This window comes from Harmonia axyridis, chromosome 6 (genome assembly GCF_914767665.1).
Source record: "Harmonia axyridis chromosome 6, icHarAxyr1.1, whole genome shotgun sequence".
Lineage (NCBI taxonomy): Eukaryota > Metazoa > Arthropoda > Insecta > Coleoptera > Coccinellidae > Harmonia > Harmonia axyridis.
Genome location: NC_059506.1, coordinates 9,877,170 through 9,900,443, shown reverse-complemented (window position 1 = coordinate 9,900,443; position 23,274 = coordinate 9,877,170). Strand labels below are relative to the sequence as shown.

General features: G+C 35.6%; 1 protein-coding gene across 1 annotated transcript in view; it reads right to left on the bottom strand.

Annotated features, from left to right (window-relative positions):
* LOC123681921 (sodium-independent sulfate anion transporter-like) overlaps positions 1–23,274 on the bottom strand; it is a 74,215-nt gene that overhangs the window by 8,140 nt on the left and 42,801 nt on the right. The window contains exons 3-9 of the mRNA XM_045620286.1: positions 21,654–21,914; positions 11,822–12,013; positions 11,129–11,349; positions 9,729–9,903; positions 9,187–9,351; positions 4,977–5,279; positions 3,423–3,568 (exon numbers count right to left, since the gene is read on the bottom strand). Coding sequence (XP_045476242.1) covers positions 3,423–3,568; positions 4,977–5,279; positions 9,187–9,351; positions 9,729–9,903; positions 11,129–11,349; positions 11,822–12,013; positions 21,654–21,914 — 1,463 coding nt within the window. The remainder of the gene's footprint in view (positions 1–3,422; positions 3,569–4,976; positions 5,280–9,186; positions 9,352–9,728; positions 9,904–11,128; positions 11,350–11,821; positions 12,014–21,653; positions 21,915–23,274) is intronic.

Below are 23,274 nucleotides of genomic sequence, written 5' to 3'. Positions count from 1 at the left end.
AAAGTCACCGGTCTGACGGACAGATGGCTGTGCTTCAAACGATACGTGTCAAAATATGTCAGCAGTCCGACCATTAATTTGTTAAATATTGCGTTGTGAGTGTTGCTACTTTTTTATTTGAAAAAAAGATGAAAAAAAAAGAATTTCGTGTACAGTTGAAGCAAAATCTTGGTTTGATGAAAAATTTCAGGGCCTGTACCAGGAAAATTAATCATCATTGATTGGTAGCTAAGTTTAAACGTGGTGAAATGAGCACCGAAAACGGCGAGCGCAGTGGACGCCCAAATGAGGCTGAAACCTACGAAAAAGTAAAAAAAGTGCAAAAAATAATTTTGAATGACCGTAAGGCGTAAAGTGAGGTCGATCGAGATAGCAGACATTATGAAGATACCATCTGAGAGTGTACATCATATCATTCATATTTGTACATGAGGAAGCTGTGTGCGAAATGGTCGCAGCGCGAGCACAAGATCGATCAAAAGCAACAACGTGTTAATTATTCTGAGTAGTGTTTGAAGCTGTTCAAGTGCAATCAACCTGAATTTTTGCGTCAATATGTGACAATGGATGAAACATGGTTCCATCAATCATTTCATTCCAGAGTCCAATCGATAGACAGTTGAGTGGACTGCACATGATGAACCAACTCCATCGCGTGGAAAAATGCCACAGTCAGCTAGTATGGCATCAGTATTCTGGGATGCCCAAGGTATAATATTCATTGATTACCTCCAAAAGGGCAGGACCATCAACTGCGATTATTATATAGCGTTATTAGATCGTTTGAAGGATGAAATCGTTAAAAAACGACCCCTTTGAAGAAAAAGCAAGGTGCTGTTTCATCAAGACAATGCGCCGTGACAAACATCAATGAAAACAATAGCAAAATTGCATGAATTGGGCTTCCAGTTGCTTTTGCATCCCCCGTATTCGACAGATCTGACCAGCAGCGACTTTTTCCTGTTCTCGTTCCTCAAAAGAATGCTCGCTGGAGAGAAATTTAGCGCCAATGAAGGATTGATCGCCGAAACTGAGGCCTATTTTGAAGCGAAGACAAATCGTACTACAAAAATGGTATCGAGAAGTTGGAAGATCGTAATTATAGCTGTATTGCCCTCGAAGGCAACTATGTTGAATAATAAAATTGAATTTTGCCAAAAAAATGTGTTTTACAACGGTAGATCGGGGACTTTTCAATTGGCCTGTCACCTTGAGTGTAGACGAACTTCAACAGTTTGAGGTACGAGTGGCAACAAATTACACCTGCACAACAAGAGTATCTAGAAGAAAATCGGAGCTTTTAGAGGAAAGTCTAGAGGCTCAGGTTGTGCAGCTGTTCGTTGTCGCCCCCCGTACCTTAAATAGATAGCAACTACTTATAATTTCAATAATGACAGTAGCACTTTAGTTCATTGTTGAATGCACCTATGTATTTGTATTTCTAATTGAAACCTGATATCTCGTCTCCTAGGTCAGTTTGTTTGAGCAATTTGTCGTAGTACCAATGGCCTTGACCTAGAAGGTAGTGGATTTGTTGAACTCTATTGGCAACGAACGTTTTCCACTTTCCTACACTAGCGTTGATCCGTGAGATAACAACTTCCGAGTATAACCAGGCATATTTATTCTTGCATAATTGTTTTTGGTTTACTGAATCTCTATATTGCGGTAAAATTCTTGAATTTCTCACATCTACAGTTCTGGGTGTTGGAGCTGCATTTGTTATAATAATAATAATAATATTTCTTCATTCAGTAGAATATTACTAGTTATAGTGTTCGCCTAATCGTCTTTCTGGCATGGAGATCTCTTCTTTCTCACTTATGGATTTGATGGCTTCCGTATTCCTTCAGATGGTATCATATTTTCTTGACGGCTCTTGCCATTTCTGTATTGATATTTGTGTTAAATACCACAAATATCAGAAAATTCTACATCCATATGAAGACCTTTCGAAGGTTATCATTATTCAGTGAGTTCTCAAGCTGTTTTATAGTTAAGAGATGTTGTCTTTAGATATTGGAGTAGTCTGGCAGCTGTACTCTGAGATTTAAGAATGGTTACTGCTAACGGTTCCATCCGCGGCATTGCAGATTCATTTCCTGATTCAAATGTAGTAATAATTTCCAGCTCGAGTTTTTTATTCATATTTGTCACTGGGTGTAAATCTGGTCGTTCGAAATGTTGTTTTCCTAACAGGAAAACATTTCAAAAGTGTGAATTCGATCGAGATTATTTAGATGTAGAATGACAATGTCAAGTCTTTTGCGTTATTTCATAATGCTGAACCAAATGAAAAAACAAATCGAATGAATCCGTGATTACCTACCTACATATCAAATTATGTTTAGATTTTAGAGTGAATAAAATTGATGTCTATAGCGTCATCAACTCTATGAAAAATTCAAGAATAATATAAAAAAAAATTAGTGACTACATCCGACAGAGTTTTGGGTTTATCAACATATAGAACATCGATTTCAAGCAGGATATCGACAAAATCTTGTATTGTTGTTGAACGCGTGGAGACCACATATAGGTACCTTTATGGAGCTTTGTGGTCTCCAAGGAAGAAATCGACGAATGATCTCCAAATGATATAACTTATAATATTACATATTTCTGCAATTATTTATTGAAGGATAAAATAAATCCTAGGTAATCACTTGAAGGGCTCATTCACGATAGTTACACAATTTCAAGTAGAATAAATTTCGAATAAAAGATTCCTCAGTCGTATCTAATGCAGCGCAGAGCGTACAAATTCATGGTCCTTTTATTTTATTTCCGAAAAAAAGAGGAAAGTACTGTCGCGAATTCAAGAACTTTTGACCGCTTCTTTATCAACCAAATGAACCCTTATACTGGGTCTTTCATTTTATACCGGACAAACATATATAGTCATGTAGATGACACCGGGAGAATCATTTTTGCCTTGTGACATATACTTCGTTTTCGAAGCATAAGCGAGATACAGGATGTGCAACGTCATTTCCGACCAATATTTTTTTGAGTGTGGTCAGTTATTTCAGTTCTCCGAGAGCGTAATCGGATAATGAATGAACGAGCGCTTGAAACCGTCTTCACGTCAGTGCTTTCTTTATTTCGATTGTTATATTTGACTCACCGAAGGGAAAAAAAAAGCTTAATTTTGCTTCCAGATTAATATTTTATTGAATAATACCTGATTTTATTGGATATTAATAATTTTTTATCCAACTCTTTGAACATTTCATTGAATTAATTTTTTGACTCGGTTATCACGTTTAAATCAACTCAATTGAGAAATGAAAGCAATCGTAGCGACATCTTTGAATTTATTTCCTAAATTTTTTTTTCTGGAAATTATTTCTCATTTAGAATCACCCACGCGTCAAGCTCTTTTCTTCTCACGAATAAACTATTACATTATATTCACTCACCGTTGATTTCTCCACGCGAACGGAAGGTCTGGCGGATTGATACAGCAAGAAAATGATGTTGATGGCAATTCCTAAAACTATTCCAATTTCTAATCGAAGGAGAAGACAACCTAAAAACGTCGCTGTTGCAGGTATGAGATCCGTTTCTGAAAATATTGAATGATAATAAGAAATCTGTCAGGGAGGATCAAGGAACAATTTTCAGTTATTATAACAATATTTTCGAGAAAAAATATCAGTTTTCAGATTACGAATTACATTTGATCAATAAGGTTTCTAGTTTCCGAGATGATCTGTGTATTAAAAAAAATAGTATTTTCCTACATTTGCTATGGAAACTAGCGTATTCTTCACAGCTTACTCAATTTCAAAACTATGTATTGCTCATACTGTGGGAAATATTATTCCCCACGGCACTTTGCCCACACCTCGCTTGGTAGACCAATGAAATTGGGCTTTTGAGTCGTTTCTATGGAAATGCAATTAATTAGTACAAACTGTCAACGAAGGCCATTTTGATTTGAATCAAGTCCATTACTTGAATTATTGAAATTTGTGCAGTTGTAGGAAAAGTATAGTGTGCAACATGTGGAGAAATTCCCTTTCTCGCTCGTGTGTTTGCGGCACTTGCCTTTCAGGCTCGTGCCACAAACTTCCACACTCGCGAGAAAAGTTGGACTTTCCCCACTCATTGCACAATATACTATTTTCGTGGTGCAACATACATTTTACATAATACATTATACGAAATATTCAAATGAATTGCGTGCAAAATTGGTGGCTGACCGATTCGGCGTACACATTTTTTCTTGAAAATTATTGGTAGTATCTTCATGGATTGCGTAAGAAAATTCGGAATGGATTCTTCAGTCCTAAGTGTCCTATTCATCAAAGTCGAAGTATATCGAAGTGAAAATTGCATATAAATAAATATATATTTCTTCTTTCTTTTTTTCATAACACGGTTAGTATGCAATACTTTTACCGCGAAGTCTTCAGCTTGAACTCTTCAGAGCAATTGATATTTAGAAATTCTATTCAGAGCTAGAAAAAGAATATGGAAATATCATATTATGACGGTTGAATATTCTCAAAAGCTGCTTTCGAAAAAATAAAATGTTCTCTACTCGGGATTTGAGAATTCGGCTAGATCTTTTTTTCCGTAAATGTTTCGAGGTATTAATTTTCAAAACATGGATGTTTTGAGTTTTCGCGTTAAAAATTCATGGAGATAGAAAAAATAATTTTGAACCCAATTTTATACCGAAAATTTCTTATAGTTTCAGAGATATTTCAGTTCAACAATTTCAAAGGTTAGGTTAGAACTAATAAATAGAATTATGTGAAATGAAAGTGAAGTTTTCGATTCTTACACACAGATTGAAATTATTATACTTACGAAGGGTACAAATTAAAATTGATTAATTATTTATAAAGAGAAAAATTTGAAAGATACCTATTTCATATAAATAATGACCTACATAAAGGAATTTTTCTTGATTTGTATGCAAATTTATAGAAACTAATTCGACTAACTGATTTAATTGAGCTCACTTTTAGTTTTCCACATAGGTTTCACAACTTGTATTTCCACCATGAAGATGACAGCTGCGATGATAACGCCGGCTAAAGATGCTTTTGGGATATATGAGAAACAAGGTGTTAAAAATTTGAGAGAAAACATCACGATGATTGCTGTGTATATCCCACCAAATGTCGTCCTAACACCTGAGGCATTATTAACTGCACCTCTTGAGAGCGCTCCAGATACTGGTATAGATTGAACGAAAGACGAAGCTATGTTGCAGATTCCTAGGGCGAACATCTCTTGAGTGGCATCTATAACTTTTCCATCAGCTGTAAAATATTTTTCATGTCAGGAAATATAATTAAAAATAAAACTCAATAATCACTTCATTCCATTAAGACTACCCATGAGAATTGCTGAATGTTTTTATTATGATGTCAGTTAAGTCAATATCATTTGTAGGTACCAACAATTATTGAAATTTTTCAACTCTCAATAATAATATATATGACAAAACATATCATAGTAATTCCGTAAATCAGTTTGGTTGCGTAAGTCTGGGTGTGTTTCTACAAAGGTGTATCGACGTGTATACTTTTTCCGAAAGTTTATTGGGTAAATTTGTATTTTTATTGCCTTCAATAACACAGTACCCTTGAACCCATTAAAAAGCCACGTTGTTGTCTATGACCATTTGCTTCATGTAATATGGCATTTTAGCCCAGTCATATTAGGGCTTTCACCTCGGAATGAAAGATAATAAGCTGCAAATTGGTATGAACCTTTGTTTTGTCATTCTAAATGTTGTCTCAAAAGTCACAATCGTTATCGTGTCCGCGTCTCAAGATATTCAAGGTCAAAGGTCACAAAAATCGGTTTTTCGCGAATATCTGGCTTCCTATCGGTTAAATGAGATTTGCATTTATTATAAAAGTTGTAGGCTATAAAATTCCCTACAACTTTTGTTCAAACTTTTTTTTCATACGACCAACCGTTTTGAAGGTAGAGCGCGAAGAGTGCACATCGTACAGTCATATACGGCCTAATGCAAGGTCAAGCGTGAGTTATGGTTATCAGTACGTTATAAAGTCAATTATTTACTTGGAAATTATAATTATTAAACAATGCCTATTATTTATGTACTAACTATTAATTATTTATATTTAATTAAAGTAAGTAACTTGATTATTTATATATAATTATTCATATTTAACTATTTAAGTATAAAATATTATTAATTCTGGATTATATATTTTAGTTTTATTTTAAGTTAAAATGATAGTAAGAGTATATATTTTACACATATTTTTATTTATTATTAAATACGGCATAATATACATTTATCAAAATGTGAGTTCAAATATCAAAAGTATCTTTGTTGATTTTAATTGTAATGAAATTGGAAATGGAAGCTAATTATCTTCTTCTTCTTCGTCGTCTTCTTCTTCTTGTCGCTCAAAAATGTTCGATTCATTGTCATCATCCTCATTATCTGTCATGTTCATCTCCAAACCTTCCAGAATATCGGGATCATATGTATTTTCTTCATCGGGATTACTTGGATACAGTGAAGCGTTGAGGCAAGCTTGTCCGTTGCACTGGCCGCAAGCTAAAGAACATTGTAGCCCTGATTTTCTGCATCCACAGCGGGAACCACAACCATTTTTGCAATTGCAAAATATTACGTTTAGTAGTTCGGCTGGTGCTGGAGGTAATAACGTTCGTATGGGCTCCAGGATTTCATTTTCAAGCATCCAGCCCCATTCTTGAGGTTCTTCCCTAACCACGTTTGAATCTGGTAGTAGACACGTTTTATGTGTTGATGAGCTGCTACACTTGTTGGTGGAAGTGTTGACAGTTGTACAGGTTTATTTAGTTTTGTAAATTTGATGAATTGCGTGTAGCGGAAATGATCAATGTTGTCCTCAGATTTTGGAGCATTATATAATGCCAACAAGATGCGCACTCCATTTTCTAATAATGTTTCTTTTGGGCAGTTTTCTTGTTGAAATACTTCCACCAGTTTATCTAAATCAGGAATTTTTTCCAATGCTCTAGTAACAGTTTTTTTTCCTTTTTTAAATAGCGCAGAAGTCGTGTCACAGCCACTGAATGCGTGTAAAAATAAAATGTGCTTTTTAGTACGAGGATATTGGTCAAAACTTTTAGTAGAATATATTTGTGTTTTGACATTGCCTTTGCCAACTTTTTTCAAAAAAATTTCCTGATGATGTGACTGAGTACGTCCAATTAAAATAACGCGTTTCAAAGAAAAGATATATAATGTCGTGTTAACTTAAAATAAAACTAAAATATATAATCCAGAATTAATAATATTTTATACTTAAATAGTTAAATATGAATAATTATATATAAATAATCAAGTTACTTACTTTAATTAAATATAAATAATTAATAGTTAGTACATAAATAATAGGCATTGTTTAATAATTATAATTTCCAAGTAAATAATTGACTTTATAACGTACTGATAACCATAACTCACGCTTGACCTTGCATTAGGCCGTATATGACTGTACGATGTGCACTCTTCGCGCTCTACCTTCAAAACGGTTGGTCGTATGAAAAAAAAGTTTAAACAAAAGTTGTAGGGAATTTTATAGCCTACAACTTTTATAATAAATGCAAATCTCATTTAACCGATAGGAAGCCAGATATTCGCAAAAAACCGATTTTTGTGACCTTTGACCTTGAATATCTTGAGACGCGGACACGATAACGATTGTGACTTTTGAGACAACATTTAGAATGACAAAACAAAGGTTCATACCAATTTGCAGCTTATTATCTTTCATTCCGAGGTTGACCCCTTTTTTTACCTAATATGACTGGGCTATTTCCAAGGGAACAGGAAACTATATCAAGGTTCTCAGTGTGGCCTAGCTGTCCCTTGTGATGTATATTATTTACTCTCTGAGTTTCAAATTCAGACATTCTTGAGCTACAGTTTCTGCTTGCATGAGAGCTTATGATCCAGGGGCATGGATAGTCTCAATTGAAGTCCGTATACTTCTATGCCTGTGCCCCTCTCTTATTTTGATGCATCTGTGAACCACATAGAGGAGTTGTTCTCCAATTGATTTACGGAGTCTAAGGCACTCTGACGAGCACGAATGATCACTTTAAAAGGTGTTTCGTGATGCAATCGATTAACTTTTGTGACCGATTTAATCAGCGAGACGCACGACCGGCATTTTTGACTTCATCTCCCAAGTCTTCTCGAACAACTTTTTGCAGACCCACTTGATTGATGTGAACTTGGAAGCAGTTTTTCCATGAAATTGTTTTCTATGATGCTGAATGTTGTTTTTCAGATCGTCATCAACATTTCTTTCCTTAGTTTTAAGTAGAAAAAGGTAAGGATTCTCTCAAAGATTTTGGAATTGCATACATACATCTTGACAGAGGGATTACAGTGGAGACAACATATTTTTTGTAGCAGAATAAGTGTTATCTATACCTACCGATTTGTGGTACTGAAAGCTCTTAAATGCCCGTTCAATTTTACTGGGTAAATAGTTTACCAGATATCTAGTGACTACAATTTGAGGAATGAATTGTATACTACCTCTAGTCATTGTCTTTTATTCATGTTTGAAAAGTGGGCCATAAGCAGAGCTCTCAAATTGTCATCGGAATTAACGATGAAATTGCCACATGGCTTACTAATTTATCATTCGGATTAGAAGGGCCTTTTAAGATTACTATCTGGAGTTTGGCCGCTGGGACCGTTTCATCTTTCGTGCAAGCTTCTTCAAGATTACATTAATTGCCTTTTAAAATTGTTGCTTTGATTGGCCCTATTGAAGTGTTTTTTTGCCATGTCTCTCATACAGAAAAATTAATCACGTGCTAGTGCAAATATTTCGATATCAGCACAAAATTCACCATATTCATGAATATCTAAATAAGGAGTGCTCACGAATGAGATGGAGTTGTAGTATTGATTGGTAACTACGAATCGTGGCATCATGAATCCTGCCACTCGAGAAGGACAAAAACCATCGCAGCCTGCTACCGTGCTGAGTGCACGTTAACCTCTGCAAGTTCAAATAGAATTTGCCTTTGAACTGTGTGGAAATAAGTGTTCCAAGTGAAAAATACAAAGGTAAAACATTAATGAATGTTTTTTTCAATAAGTTTATTGGAATGTCAATAATTCCTTTTTTATTATGCACAGAGATACCGATACATCTTAACATTGAAAATACTCACCGAAAACTTTCGCGAGAGCAATATTTTCCAAAATGCAAAGCAAGGGAACCACAAGAAGTCCTGATCCGAATGTTGATGTTATTTCCATGAAATTTCTTGTGTTATTTCCTGATGTGATTTCGAATTGAGGTGACACTATATCAGGTAGACCTGGTTTTATATATCCTATGAGAAAAAAAACAATATGAGTAAATGAAATAGATTAACACTGGTTTCAGGATAAAATATAGGTGCAATTCTTCTTTTTATCAGTAAGAAATTAAGTACCAACTGTCAAACCTATAAATGGTGAGCGATGAAAAATATTTACTTACTGCTTTAGACAGAATTTTCAAAAAAAGTAAAATAGAATTCATAATTATTTTCCACTTTTAACGAATACTCATTTGAATTGAACTCGAGCATCTTTACCTGCAGATAATTTTCGCATCAATGAATAGTTTCAATGAAAAATGAGGTTAAGTGAATCCGTGTATTGTAAGTTAGGGTTCGCCGTACTGGAAAAAATGAATATCGTTGCATAGTCAATATGATCAGCTTACCAGTAAGTCGAAAGGGTTGAGATCCATTAACTTCAAATGAGTAGGCCAGGCCTGCAGTAAAACAAACTACTATTATATTTCTCGCCGTCGATATGAGCCATATTGTTTTGTTCAGATATATTTTAATGGATGACTTATCAGCTTCTTCCACAGCGAATTGGATGGTTTTGATTTTCTGAAAACAAAAATCCTCATGAAATTCATATTATCAGCTGTTTTGGAAAAGCTCACTGTTGAGCGTCGCTCAAGCACTACTGAGAAGCTTGCTGCTATAGTGTTGACGAAAACTTCGGTTTGTCGATAAAAGATCGGTAATTTGAATTAGACATTGCACAAACGACATTATACTTTATTCTGTATAATGACTTTGGTCTTGAGGCTTTTAAAGTTCAGTTAACACAAGAACTCATGCCGGTTGATCACCAAAAACGTCGTACCTTCGCTGATTGGGTCCTTGAAATCAAAATGATCCGGATTCTATCGAAAAATCATCTTGTTTGTTTATCACCTCGGAGGCTACTTCAATAAGAAGAATTGTCACATTTGTGGCTCCAGAAATCTAAGAATGATTGTAAAAGAGCCTCCTCATTCCTTACCGTGTCACTTTTTGATGCACCTTACTTACTCGAAATTGAAGCTGGTATAACTGTTAGTGTGAATTATTTTTTTATGGACAGAATTCGAAGATTTAAATGATGAAATTGGAACAGTAACATAACTTTGGTTCATAGTTTCGTAATTGAAAATCCTGCTAGATGAGCACACCACTGGATTCTTCATAAAAAAGTTCCTCTTTAATGTTTTAATTTCATAGCTTTATCATCAGTTTTAGCGAAGATATACATTTTTTTAATATATCGTCATTTTTATAATTTTCACTCTCGTATAATTCGAAAACAAAAGTAGGAGGTCAAAAATGAATACTACTCTTGTTAGTTCCTCATGATTTAAAAATTTCAGTGCTAAAAGGTTTGACCATCCTGTACTGTGGAGTGATGACTTTTAAGGTGCGAAGGACTAGAAATATTACGTTTGAATAACAAAAAGCACAGTGGTAGTGTTTTTTCTTATTCAAACGTGATATTTGCTTTGCAAATATCATTGCAACCTCTATTGAATCAATCGATTTCATTATATTCAATTTTTCATACTTCGTTTTCGTTGATTTATTGAATGATCTAGGGATCATTCAGTTTTTTGCTGCCACTGGTCCATTAAAACGGTCGTTTGAATTTAAGTTAATTTATCATTATCTGTTTGTCGTTAGGAATTGTAGCAATTGAAAATTCATTTTATGAAGATCTGTTGTGTCAATCAAATATCTTTTATTTGTTCAATATTCTTAGAAAGGATGAATCGAATGATAGAATTTATCGAACTTTGCATAACATTAAACTCACCCTAAGCAGGAGTAGAACTAATATAGTTCCAACTCCTAGAGCAGCATCATTGATACTTGTTTCTGATATGTGTTGAAATATTTGTTCCCATATTATCACAAAATCACCACCCGGATAAGATAGTCCTAGGATATCCTTCATTTGTGTTGTAGCGATGATGATTGCTGCAGCTGAAGTGAAGCCAACAGATACTGGACCAGAGACAAAGTCTATCAGAAAGCCTAAAATCCAATTAAAAATATATAAACTAACTGAAATAACTACTTTTTCAATTCAATAGTTACACGTGACTCAATAAGCTTCGGGCCTGGAGCACATATATGTCACCGCCAGTGCTGTACCTGTCGATAAAATTGTGGTTTTTGTTGACTTGGTAAGTGTCATTCATCAGACTCTGCTCCATCATTGCCAACAACGGTTGGAAGGTGTTTCATGGAAAGACATTTTGCTCTAATGAAGAAGGGATTGCCATGATAGAAGCCTTTCAAAGCAAATGCAAATCTTTATACAGAGAAGGTATTGAAAATTTAGAAGAACTTTGAAGTACATGTATCACACTTGAAGGTTACTATAAATATATTTTGATTCTTAAGGAAAAATGTGCTTTTACTGTTTACACCCGCAACTTATTGAGTTATATTATTTTTTATGGCATGCTCTTCATAAGATCGAAGCCGTCAACTTCATTCTTACCACATTGAAAAATTCCCATAATGAAAACAACGCAACCATTAAGAAAGCAAAGAAGGGCTGCTCCTGCAGGCCCTAATCCATGTATGTTCTCCCTGGTTAACAAAGCTGAAATGGCAGAAGGTCCAATAGAAGAATCCTTACAACTTCCGAATATTGCATAAATAATACATCCAATAAATGAGGAATAAAGACCTAGAAAAAAATAAAATGATTTGTTTTCATTACAATTTATAGAGGAATTAGGTAGTTGTTCTATAGGAGTTAAAGTCAAAAATTCATTTCCAATTTGCTCTCAGCGCCTCATGATTCTGAGATAATAGTAGGTACAAGGGCGTAGATCTTTTTTTTTCTTTGGGGGGGGGTAATCGAAAAAAAAATTTCTGACGACATTGTTTACTCATTTCTATAATGTGAGAAAAAGAGGTTTGATAAAGAAGTTTGAACCAAATTACTCGAAACGATTTTTATTTATTGCCAATTCGATTGATAATAAATTTTTCAATAATAAATTCATTCATCCATGAATCATAATTCATAACAAAAGAAGATTCAAGCTAAGGAGAGCGATTCGGCCTAAGTTACAGAACTTGTGTGCCAAAATCACCCTTATAATGAGTAATATTCTTCCCTGCAATGAGCATGTCTACGATTTTTCTAAGGGTGATTTCTGTTCATTATATAATTTATTGAAAGATGTTGACTGGTCAGATCTTCAGGTAATTGAGGATGTAAATATGTGTGTTGACTTGTTTTATAAGGAGATGTATGAGTGCTTGGAACAGGCAATACCTAAACAAATTGTAAAAAGAGACATTCACAAGGGTAGTGGCTGTCCAGTTTACTTTCCTGCACAGTTAAAAAGATATATTGAAATTAAGAATAGGCTTCACAGACGGATGTAAAGAGGAGATACTAGCTTGGATGCTAAAAATCAGTATGAAACACTGAGGGCCACATTCAAGCATCAAACTAGGCAAAAAGTTGAAGACAATGTTCTTGTTGATCCGAATAGTTTCTGGGATTTTATGAGGTCTGAACGTGTAAAACCAAATATTCCTGCAGAGGTGTTTTTTCAGGGTCATTCTGTTAGTGGTGCTCTGGACGTTTCAGACACGTTTGCTACATATTTTGGTTCAGTTCTCCAGCAGTCTGGGGAGCCTAAATTTGAAAGGTGTTCTGGGAGCTTCGAGTTCTCTTGTAAATCTGATGAAGACATTGAGGCATGCATTAAAAAATTAAAGCCAAAGAAAGGCACTGGTGGCAATCAGATACCATCCTACATTTATAAAGGATGTTCTGATATTTTGTGTGCTCCACAGACAATTTTTAATTTGAATTTGAAGACAAATACCTTCCCCGAAGAATTTAAATTTGCCACAGTGACACTGATATTCAAATCTGGAGACGATTGTCTGGTTGGGAACTATCGACCGATTAGTGTTCTTAATTCCCTCGCAAAAGTTTTTGAGAGCATTCTGTGTCGGGATATATTGAGTGCCTTTGAAAATAGGTTTGCAATACAGCAGCACGGTTTTCTGCCGGGGGTCTCGACTGTCACATTCTGACGGAGGCTGCAGCTAAGGCTATTGATGAGAGGGAGCAGTTGGATGTTATCATGACAGACTGTGAAAAAGCATTTGACAAGGTTGACCATGGTTTGCTGATTACTAAGTTGGCTGGTTTTGGTTTTTCTATTTCGGCTTGTTTGTAGTTTGTAGCATCCTATCTGAGGAAGAGATCCAACGGGTCAGGGTGGGTGGTGAACTGTCCACAAAATACATCGCAGTGTCATGGGTGCCACAGGGCAGCAACCTTGGTCCTCTATTGTTTGTGATTTTTATAGAAGACTTGACGGACTCTCTGGAGTTTTTGAGTGTGTCATATTGGCGGATGACTTTAAATTATTTAAGCATATATTTTGTGCTAGAGACTGTGACGAGCTGCAGAAAGATTTGAGGTCGGTTTCGGAGTATTTTGGAGCCAATAGGATAACATTAAATGTTTCTAAATGTCATGTTTCAACATTTAGACGTGAAGCAAATTATATAAGGTATGCAGGCATACCATTAATAAATAATAAGAACAGAAGCGGACCCAGCACAGATCCCTGAGCGACACCCATGTTGTTGGTGTATTCGTCAGATGAACCGTCGTTCAATCTCACATAAACTTTTCGATCAGATAGAAAACTCTTGACCCAATCAAGAAACACGCCCCTGAATCCCATCTGATACATCTTATTCAAAATGACGTCATGCTGCAGCGTGTCGAATGCCTTCGACAGATCAAAAAAAATACCTGCCACGTAGTCACCGCTTCCAGGCAGCTGTAAACATACTCGAAAAATTCACAACCGGCCGATTGTGTCGACCTGCCATGCCTTTGTCAATAATTGTACATGCGATTAAATATGACTTTCTCTAAGATTTTTGACAATTGGCTAAGGATGGAGATAGGTCGATAGTTTGTTATATCTTGTGCGTCACCCTTTTTATGGACTGGTATAATCCTCGCCAATTTGAGGATAGTTGTGAAGTGACCAGAGGACACTGATTCATTCAGTAGAGCAGCCAGGGGTTCAGATATTTAAGGAGAAATGAATTTCAGGGCCCTGGCAGATATCATATCAGGACCTGCGCTACTACTATTCTTCAGACAGCAAATGGTGGATGAAACTTCCTCGGCAGTAGCGGAAAAGAAGAAGAAATTACAATTTAGGGAAGTCTGCAAGGTGCATGAACCAGACAAGAAAACGCCAAAATGTTTAAGTATAGAGACAACATTCACTTCAGTAAAATATTCGGCAAAAGCCTCCGAAACCTTCTGGGGACAGGAGATGAGTTCCCCATCGACCCGTATTGTAATCTTTTTCTGAGATTTAACTTTGATGTTTAATTCGTCGTTTACTAATTTCCAAACTGTTTTGCAAACGTAATCAGAATTAAGTATAATTTTTTATTATAATTCAATTTAGAGTGTCTTAATAATTGGTTGTACTCAGTCTTTGCTTTTTTATATAAGTATGAAGTCATTTTTATATATTTATATTTTTATATAAGTATGAAGTCATAGTGTGAATATTGGCAGCTGCCTTTGAATTTTGAGAAATGTTCAGTTTTGCATATGGGTACTAACAATCCCCGTCTCCAGTACCATTTTTGTGGTCGACAGGTCTCTTTTGCCATCAGCCACTCTCCACTCAACAGGGTGAGAAGATCCCTCTTTTTGGTAGAGAAGACCTTCGGTAAGTGTGATCCAGCCACATGTAGTGCAGAGTATAAGGCGCACATTCGTCCCATTCTGGAATTTGCTGGACCAGTTTGGAGCCCGGTGTTGTGCCGTGACCGTGACATTCTGACTATGCGACCAGGCTCTCGATAATGGGTCTGACGTCTTTTGATGCCCGTCGAGCGCGTAGTGATCTTATAGTCACTTTCCGGTGCCTCCGTGGTTTTTTCGGCGTTGAATTGCAGGACCTCTTCGAGCTTAATCGAGATGAAATATTGCGTGGTCATGCACTGAAATTGAAAAAAGAAAGTTTTTCTTCGATCCGCAGGCAGCTTTTCCTGTCCAACCGTGTGTTTGACACTTGGAATCGTTTGCCCGAGAGTGTTGTAGGTTCTGGCTCAGTGAATGCGTTCAAGAACTCGTATGACCGATGGCTGGGCCAAAGTGTACTATCGTGAACTTTGTCTATGCTCAAATTTTTGTATTTTTTTTGTTAGTTTATAGGCTTCGCCTCAACTCTTGTAAAGTTTATAATAAAAAAAATTATACCCAAGTATTTGACCTCTCTAGCTTTATTCATCCTCACACAACTGCATGATCCAATTTTTTGACAAGATGACAAATGGATGGACAGAAATCCAGTCCTCGGCTGATCTGCCACGGTTGGAAAAAATGTCATGAAATGTGTTTTATTAAAATTCAAGCTGAGCTCACTTTTTGTTAGCCACCGATTCACATCACTCAAACCATATTCCGCTCGCTTATATACTTCACTCCAAGTATAAGCCGAAAACAATAGGACTGTATCAATTTCATTAACATAAGCAAGGAATAGCAAATGGCCCAATACCGTTCCCTGTGGGACTCCAGTGTTAATGGTGGCATAATCACTGTAAACATTATTGATTTTTACTCTTTGTTTTCGGCCCGTATAACCAACTTTTCCAATCTTTCAAATAGTATTTCATGTTCTACCGAGTCAAACGCTTTAGACAAATCTAAAAAGACTGCTAAAGTTTTGTTATTGTTACCATGCTGTTCATAAATACTACTGATAAGTTCAAAAATTGCATCTTCCGTAGACTTATTTTTTATAAATCCAAATTGACAGTTAGATAATATTTTGTTTTTTTCGAAGAAATTTTCAATTCGCATTTTTATACACTTGTCGAACAATTTCGCAAAGTTATTAATTATGGATATGGGTCTATAATTAGTTAGTGTACATTTATCTCCTAATTCTAAAACTGGCGTAACTATAGAATCTTTCCATGCATCTGGTATTGAGTTCGATTCTATAACTTATTATAAATATGGAGCAATGGACCCACCAACATTTTATGATAGTGCTGGATTAACGTTGCAGTTACTCCATCATCTCCAGGTGATGAGCGAGGTTTAAGGGATCTTATATGCAGTATCAATTCATTCTCAGTAATTGGTTCTAGAAACATGGAGTTGCTTTGTCTGAAAGATCTTTTATCTGATATTTGCAAATTGAAACTCTGGTCCATATTTCTTCGTATTTTCCTGCCAACATCAATGAAGAAACTGTTAAATGCATTTGCTATATCTTTCTCATCCTCCAAGCGTTTGTTATGGAAATTTTCCTTGTTGGGGTATTTTTTTGTTTGTATTAATAAATGATTTCACAGTCTTCCAAAGTTGTTTATAATCTGTCCTTAATTCTGAACTTTTGTTTGTATAGTATATATTCTTAGTTTTTTTATCAATTCATTCAAAATATTTATCTATATTTTATATTCGTTTGAAAGTTCCTGTCAAAAATTTCCAAGTTTATGTTTTTTGAGAAAATCTCTATTTTTTATAGAATTGATTATACAGAACAAAAATATATGCGAAGTTGTTAAAACTTCCTCCTTCTAAATTATCGGCTAGATATTTGGTACATATTTTATCCGGCACCCGAGTGGTGAAACGGAGAAGTTTCTAGGTGGCATTCCGAGTCGAATAAATGAAACAGTAAAAGTTGAAGAATTTCCGAAAATGTCCATTTTTGCTAGAGTAAAAGTGAATGAAACTCTGAATAATAGGAGATAAATATACAATGGACAGCCAGAAAAATTGTGAAACAATAAGAAAATTAATACTTCTCTGGAATGCTTTGATATTGCAGGTTAAAAAAAAATTCGACTCTATTATCGAGTCGTCCGCTGTTGCCCAGAACAAAAAAGCTTAATTTCAATAGCCACTTATAGTGTAAAAAATACAAATTGTCCTAGATAAATCCTAATGTGATTCATTTCAAATCTACATCTACAGATCTACATATCACCGCTTATGGGATACAAACTGAAATGTATAACGATATTTTTCAGTCTATTATGCTGGTGGTTTTAGTAGATATTAAACTTTCTTCAAAGGGTGAAGAAATGAAAAGATAGTGAATTTATATTTCACCATCTTCTAAGAGTTCGACTCAAAATGGCGAAAGTGCCTGGGAGCCATATCACCCCAGGCCCGTTTTTCCTGTCGATAGCCCTCCTTTTGCCAGGGCCGTCGCTAGCCAAATTGCTGCCCTAGACAGAGACCCAATTTGCCACCCTAACAAAAGCTTACTCTGCAGTATGCTAAAAATTATTATTGAATAATCTGGCTCCAGTGCCCGCTCTAGCGTTTCTGTCGCCCCGCCAGAAAGCAAAAGCAAAAGAGGGGGGAAAGGATTAGGCTGGTGAATTCGTTTTCATAGATTCAGTTAGGAAAACTCGTGGGAAAATACTACGGCATGCTCAATTGTCATCTCAACTATGGCGTCATATTGTGGGGTGCGTCCTCTGGAAGTAGTCGTGCCTTGATTGCCCAAAAAAATAACATTCGCCTGATTTTCGGCTTAAAACCTTAAGAGTCATGTAGAGCAACATTCAGGAACTTTTAAATTTAGCCTTCCTTGTATACAGGGTGGCCACTTTTTCAATGGGATTGTATTGGTAACTTTTAAACCATAAGAGTTAGAAGCTCTGTCAAATGGAGAAAAAGTTGCATGCATAGAAGCATTATCCAGCCGTTCAAACAAATTGAGATTATCAGGGCCGGTTATTGAGATATCATAAAAAAAGTAAATTCTGTCATTTTGATTTTTCTTTTTTCCCACTTTTTTTCAAATATAAGCAAAAAATGTTACAGGAATTTTTTATTCGACAGTAAATTGTTCTCGATTTGACGTAATCAGATTTCGTATCCAACGTTTCGTGCTCTCTGGGCCACCCTCAACCTCATTTTTTTCAATACGGACCTGTATATTTTATGACACTTTTCAAAATAACTTTTAACGCTGAATTCAACGATATATCATACAATGTCATTCAAAGTTCATTTTCAGGTGATTTTGACCCTTATTCAATTTTCTTTGGGTCGGATCTGTAGTGAATGCAATTTATCAAAATTTGCTGTTAATAAAATAGTCAAGAGACGCCAATACAATGATTTTAAATTTGAATACCAAGCCTTGCAAAACGAATATCGTAATGATATCAAAATAAAGTTCGATTCTGTAATTTGTTTCAACGGAACAAATGGCGACTCCAACAATAGTGATTTCTCGCGAGAAGATTGAGAATGTATTGGTAGGTATTCAAGAAGACGAAATGAGCAAATGTATAAGAAGTAAGGGTTCCAGAACCAGTAAGTGCATTTTACAAAATGGTGGACATTTCGAACACTTACTTCGTTAATTTTCATTTACTTTCGAATAATCATTCGATTTTTCTTTCATTAAATGATAATTCGTTTAATTATTATGAATTGAAATATGTAAATAAATATTACTTGTTTCTTGATTTGATTCTGATATGTTCCATTTAGTTCAAGATGAGTAAGTTGATATTCTCATCGAAATGTATTGGATGTTGTTAATTAAACTAAAGGTACCTAAAAAATTTGGATAAGGGTCAAAATCACCTGAAAATGAACTTTGAATGACATTGTATGATATATCATTGAATTCAGCGTTAAAAGTTATTTCGAAAAGTGTCATAAAATATACAGGTCCGTATTGAAAAAAATGAGGTTGAGGGTGGCCCAGAGAGCACGAAACGTTGGATACGAAATCTGATTACGTCAAATTGAGAACAATTTACTGTCGAATATAAAATTCCTGTAACATTTTTTGATAATATTCGAAATAAAGTGGGAAAAAAAGAAAAATCAAAATGACAGAATTTACTTTTCTTATGATATCTCAATAACTGGCCCTGATAATCTCGATTTGTTTAAACGGCTTGATAATGCTTCTATGCATGCAACTTTTTCTCCATTTGACCAACCTTCTAACTCTTATGGTTTAAAAGTTACCAATACAATCCCATTGAAAAAGTGGCCACCCTGTATACATATTGGACTGTCTTATGCATGTGAAATCTCAACTGTGCAAGTTGATGAAATTTTCTGACTTTCATCACTACCAGACTCGACATGATGGTATTTTATGCATCCCAGGACACAATACTATTAAATATGAAACATCTCCCACTTCTGCCGGTATTTAATTGTTCAATTATTTATCTAGCCGATTGAAATCGTTTGATGATAAAACATTTAAGAAGCAGATCAAGTTAATATTAATTGAAAAATGCTTTTATAGTACTGAGGAATTTTTCTCTGATTCTTTCAGTTAGTTGGTTATTTTCGTAATTCTTATTTTTCATACTGTTTGAATTATTTTATTTCAAATTTTATATTAATTTCCTTTTTACTTTGATTGTAATTATTTTTATGTTGACATGTCCTATATATTATAATATGTCTCGGAGGATTAATAAAAATTGAAAAGATTAAATTGAATCGAATATGAAAAGTATTTTTGAAAAGAAAAAATGTATTTGAAACGAAATTTTTTTTATGGATTCAAATTTGAATGAATATATGATCAAAGAAACGTGGAATGTAATAAACAATAAACGTGCTCAAGTGAATTTTTATGAATAAATAATAAAATTGAATTCAAGTTTCAGATCCTTCTGCTGAGTTTCGACTTCATAAAACACTCGAACACAGGGGCGGATCCAGAAAGTCACGGCTCATATAGGTTAGCAAAATAGCAGAATTTTTTGTTGGTACCTACCGGATCAAGTGTTTTTTTTATAGAAATATGGATTTCAGTAAATCATATCATATTCAGTTTCCAAAATTTTTGTAGGACAAAAACAAATTAAAAAAAATTCCACATATTTCATGAATATATGTTAATTTATTTCATAATCAAACTCGGGCGCAAGAAAGTCTAATGTGTAGTAAAAAGAAAACCATTATTTTTGCATAAGGAACAAGGCTTCAATCACCATAGTTAGAATTATCCAATTGGGAACAAATATGCGCTGTTTCGTTCGATAACTACAGTTCAAAGTTAACAGTTGTGCCTTAGGGGAACAGCTGTTCGTAGATAATTCCCTGCCAATCTCACTTAACACACAGCAAAACCTTCCTGGCCGTTTCCGAAGGCTCACCGCGTTTCGACCACGACCGTTTTTACTTGACGTTGTCATAAATGATCCACTCTTCATCACCAGGTACGAACCGTTTAAAAAATGGAGGATTTTGTAGCGATTCTGCAGTGAGTCGCAGTGGGAATTCGGTCCATGCGGTTTTTTGCGTTAGCTCGTGTGGTATCCATAAATCTAGCATCTTCTTAAGATCAGCCTTATATAAATACTGTTCCAAACGGTTTATTGTGCACTCTTGAGCAATCAAAACAGGACTCGACAATGTTCACGCTTTTATCAATATTCTCGACAATTGGCCTCAGGGCCGCCGCCAGACATTTTAGCTCCCCGGCGAAATAAAATTTCACTAATTTTTGCTAATTTATCTGAATTTTATTTGATGGAGCTTTTGTTATTCCCCTCAGGCATCTTTTCAATTTTATATGAAATCGTATTTTACAACTCAAAATCGCCTTGTCAAATTTATCGTCCTGCATTGTTTGAAAGCATGACGCTCTATTTATAAATCTATAGCAAAAAAACGACGTAGTTCTCAAAAGTGCAAAAGTTTTTTTTTTAACTGACTGACACTCCCGCCTCTACAATTTGGCGCCCCGGCAAAATGTCCGGTATGCCGCTCCTGGCGGCGGCCCTGATTGGCCTTCCAGTGCGTGGTGCATCTTTGACATCGAAATTACCGGAACGGATAATAACTTGTAAACTCGTATGAGGGGATTGCGCGAAATCTGGATATTCATGAGTATAATGCCGAATGCGGCATCTTCTATAGTGTTTGATATCAATTAAATTTGTCGATATTACTTGTTTCTGTTGTTACTGACCGAATTAAATCTCATTCGGTACTTGTGATTTTTGTTGATAAAGCTTGAAATGCCGCCTTAGAATTTTGCTGCCCTAGGCGACCGCCTACCCTGCATTCCCCTTGCGACTGCCCTGCCTTTTGCGCCATATTGTAATGAATTACAAAAATGATTTCAGTGTAATATGTATGCCAACATCTCTCTTAATTATTACAATCTTCACCTTTTTCATATATGTGGATAATATACAACATAGAATGACTGAAAGAAATTAAAGCCTTTATAACAACAGACTTTCCACTTTCAAGTCACATATTATGCTAATGTGTGGTTTCGAAAACTTACCAATTTGTGGTGGCAATCCAGCAATATTAGCATAGGCAATAGCTTGTGGTATAACAGTAAGACCAACAGTTATTCCAGCTACAAGATCGCATATGGCATAGTCGAGGCTGTAAGTTGGTAACCACGACAAAATAGGAACACGTTTGTACAAGGATTTTCGTGTGAATCCATTCTTCACTTTCGCTTCAAGTCGCTCTTTCATTGAAGGTTTTGTCCTATTACGAAGGTAGGTTTCGTCTGGAATGTTGAAGATGTCGTTATCTGAAATTCAAAAGCCTGAAATAAGTAAGATTCTATACCTTGAAATGAAGAAATTTGCTGCCAAAGGATGTGGCACTATGCTTCCTCATCCTTCATTCTAAAAAAGCCAACGCTCAACACTTCGGTTATTTTCGGTCTTAACTATTAACACTATTATCTCCCAAAAGATTTTTTAGGTTACACAACGCACACCTTATAAAGAAAAAAGATAATATTCCTATGAAATATTCAATGTGCTAATGTGTATAAACATACTGCCCAAAATTTGATCGAAATCGGACGAGTAGAGCGCAAAATATTAGTATATCGAGTAATTTACATTTGCGTTTGAGCAAAAGATAAGTATTACCCCCAGGGCCGCCACGAGGCATTTTGGCGCACAGGCAAAATCAAATGTCATCGCCCAACTTCACCTAATTTTCTTTGGAGGAGCCTCTTTTATTCCTTTCAATTTCATATGAAATTGTATTTTTTAACTCAAAATAACCTTGTCCAATTCATCATAGGATGTTTTGTCGATTTCATCGAATATTGCCTCGAATTATTCGAAAGTATCAAGCTCTCTAGTGAAAATACTACTCATTTGTATTTTCATAACTAGTTGAGAGCGCCTATTCGTTTTAAGTGGAATTGTCACTTGGCAATTTTTAATTTACTACATAAAGTGGTATTTTCAGTAAGAAAATATTCTTTTTTGTCAGAAAATATGCCATGTTTTACTAATTGATTTGGCGCCCCTATAATTTGGAGGCATTTTTCACTTGCTATATTTTGTGTCTTAATTTTCTTTCTGTGAAGCACTTAACCTTTTCAAGTTGGTGCTTATCATGATCACATCACGAAATATATACAGAGTGGGCAACATATAATAATAATAATAATAATATATATAATAATAATAATATATATAATAATAATAATATGGGTAGCGGTAGGAAATCCCTAGCGATTCACCTATCAGGAGAGTTGAATCGACTCCTGCCCACCGCAGATTCCAGGAGCTCCCTGTCGAAGGGTCCCTGTCCAGGGTAACGGACGAAGCCGTGTGGAAAGCAGCTCAAGAATTCTCCCACCGTAGCTCTGCGGATCGTAAAAAGCGATCAAAGGCCGTCTCCCCCACGACACGGAGGAACCCATGAATGATGGTGAATTTAAGGAATCGAAATATAGAGCCGCTGCCTGAGGTTCGTCAGGGCGTGTCTGGAGCCGGCGCTGGACATGACAGTATGCGGGACGTCGGTGACAGAGTGCTAAGGAGACGGGCGTCTGTCGATCAAAATGCTACGCCTCCACAATCTCAACATTCTAGGAGAAGAATAACACGAGTTTCTCCGACTGCTGAAGGTGCTGTGCAGGATCC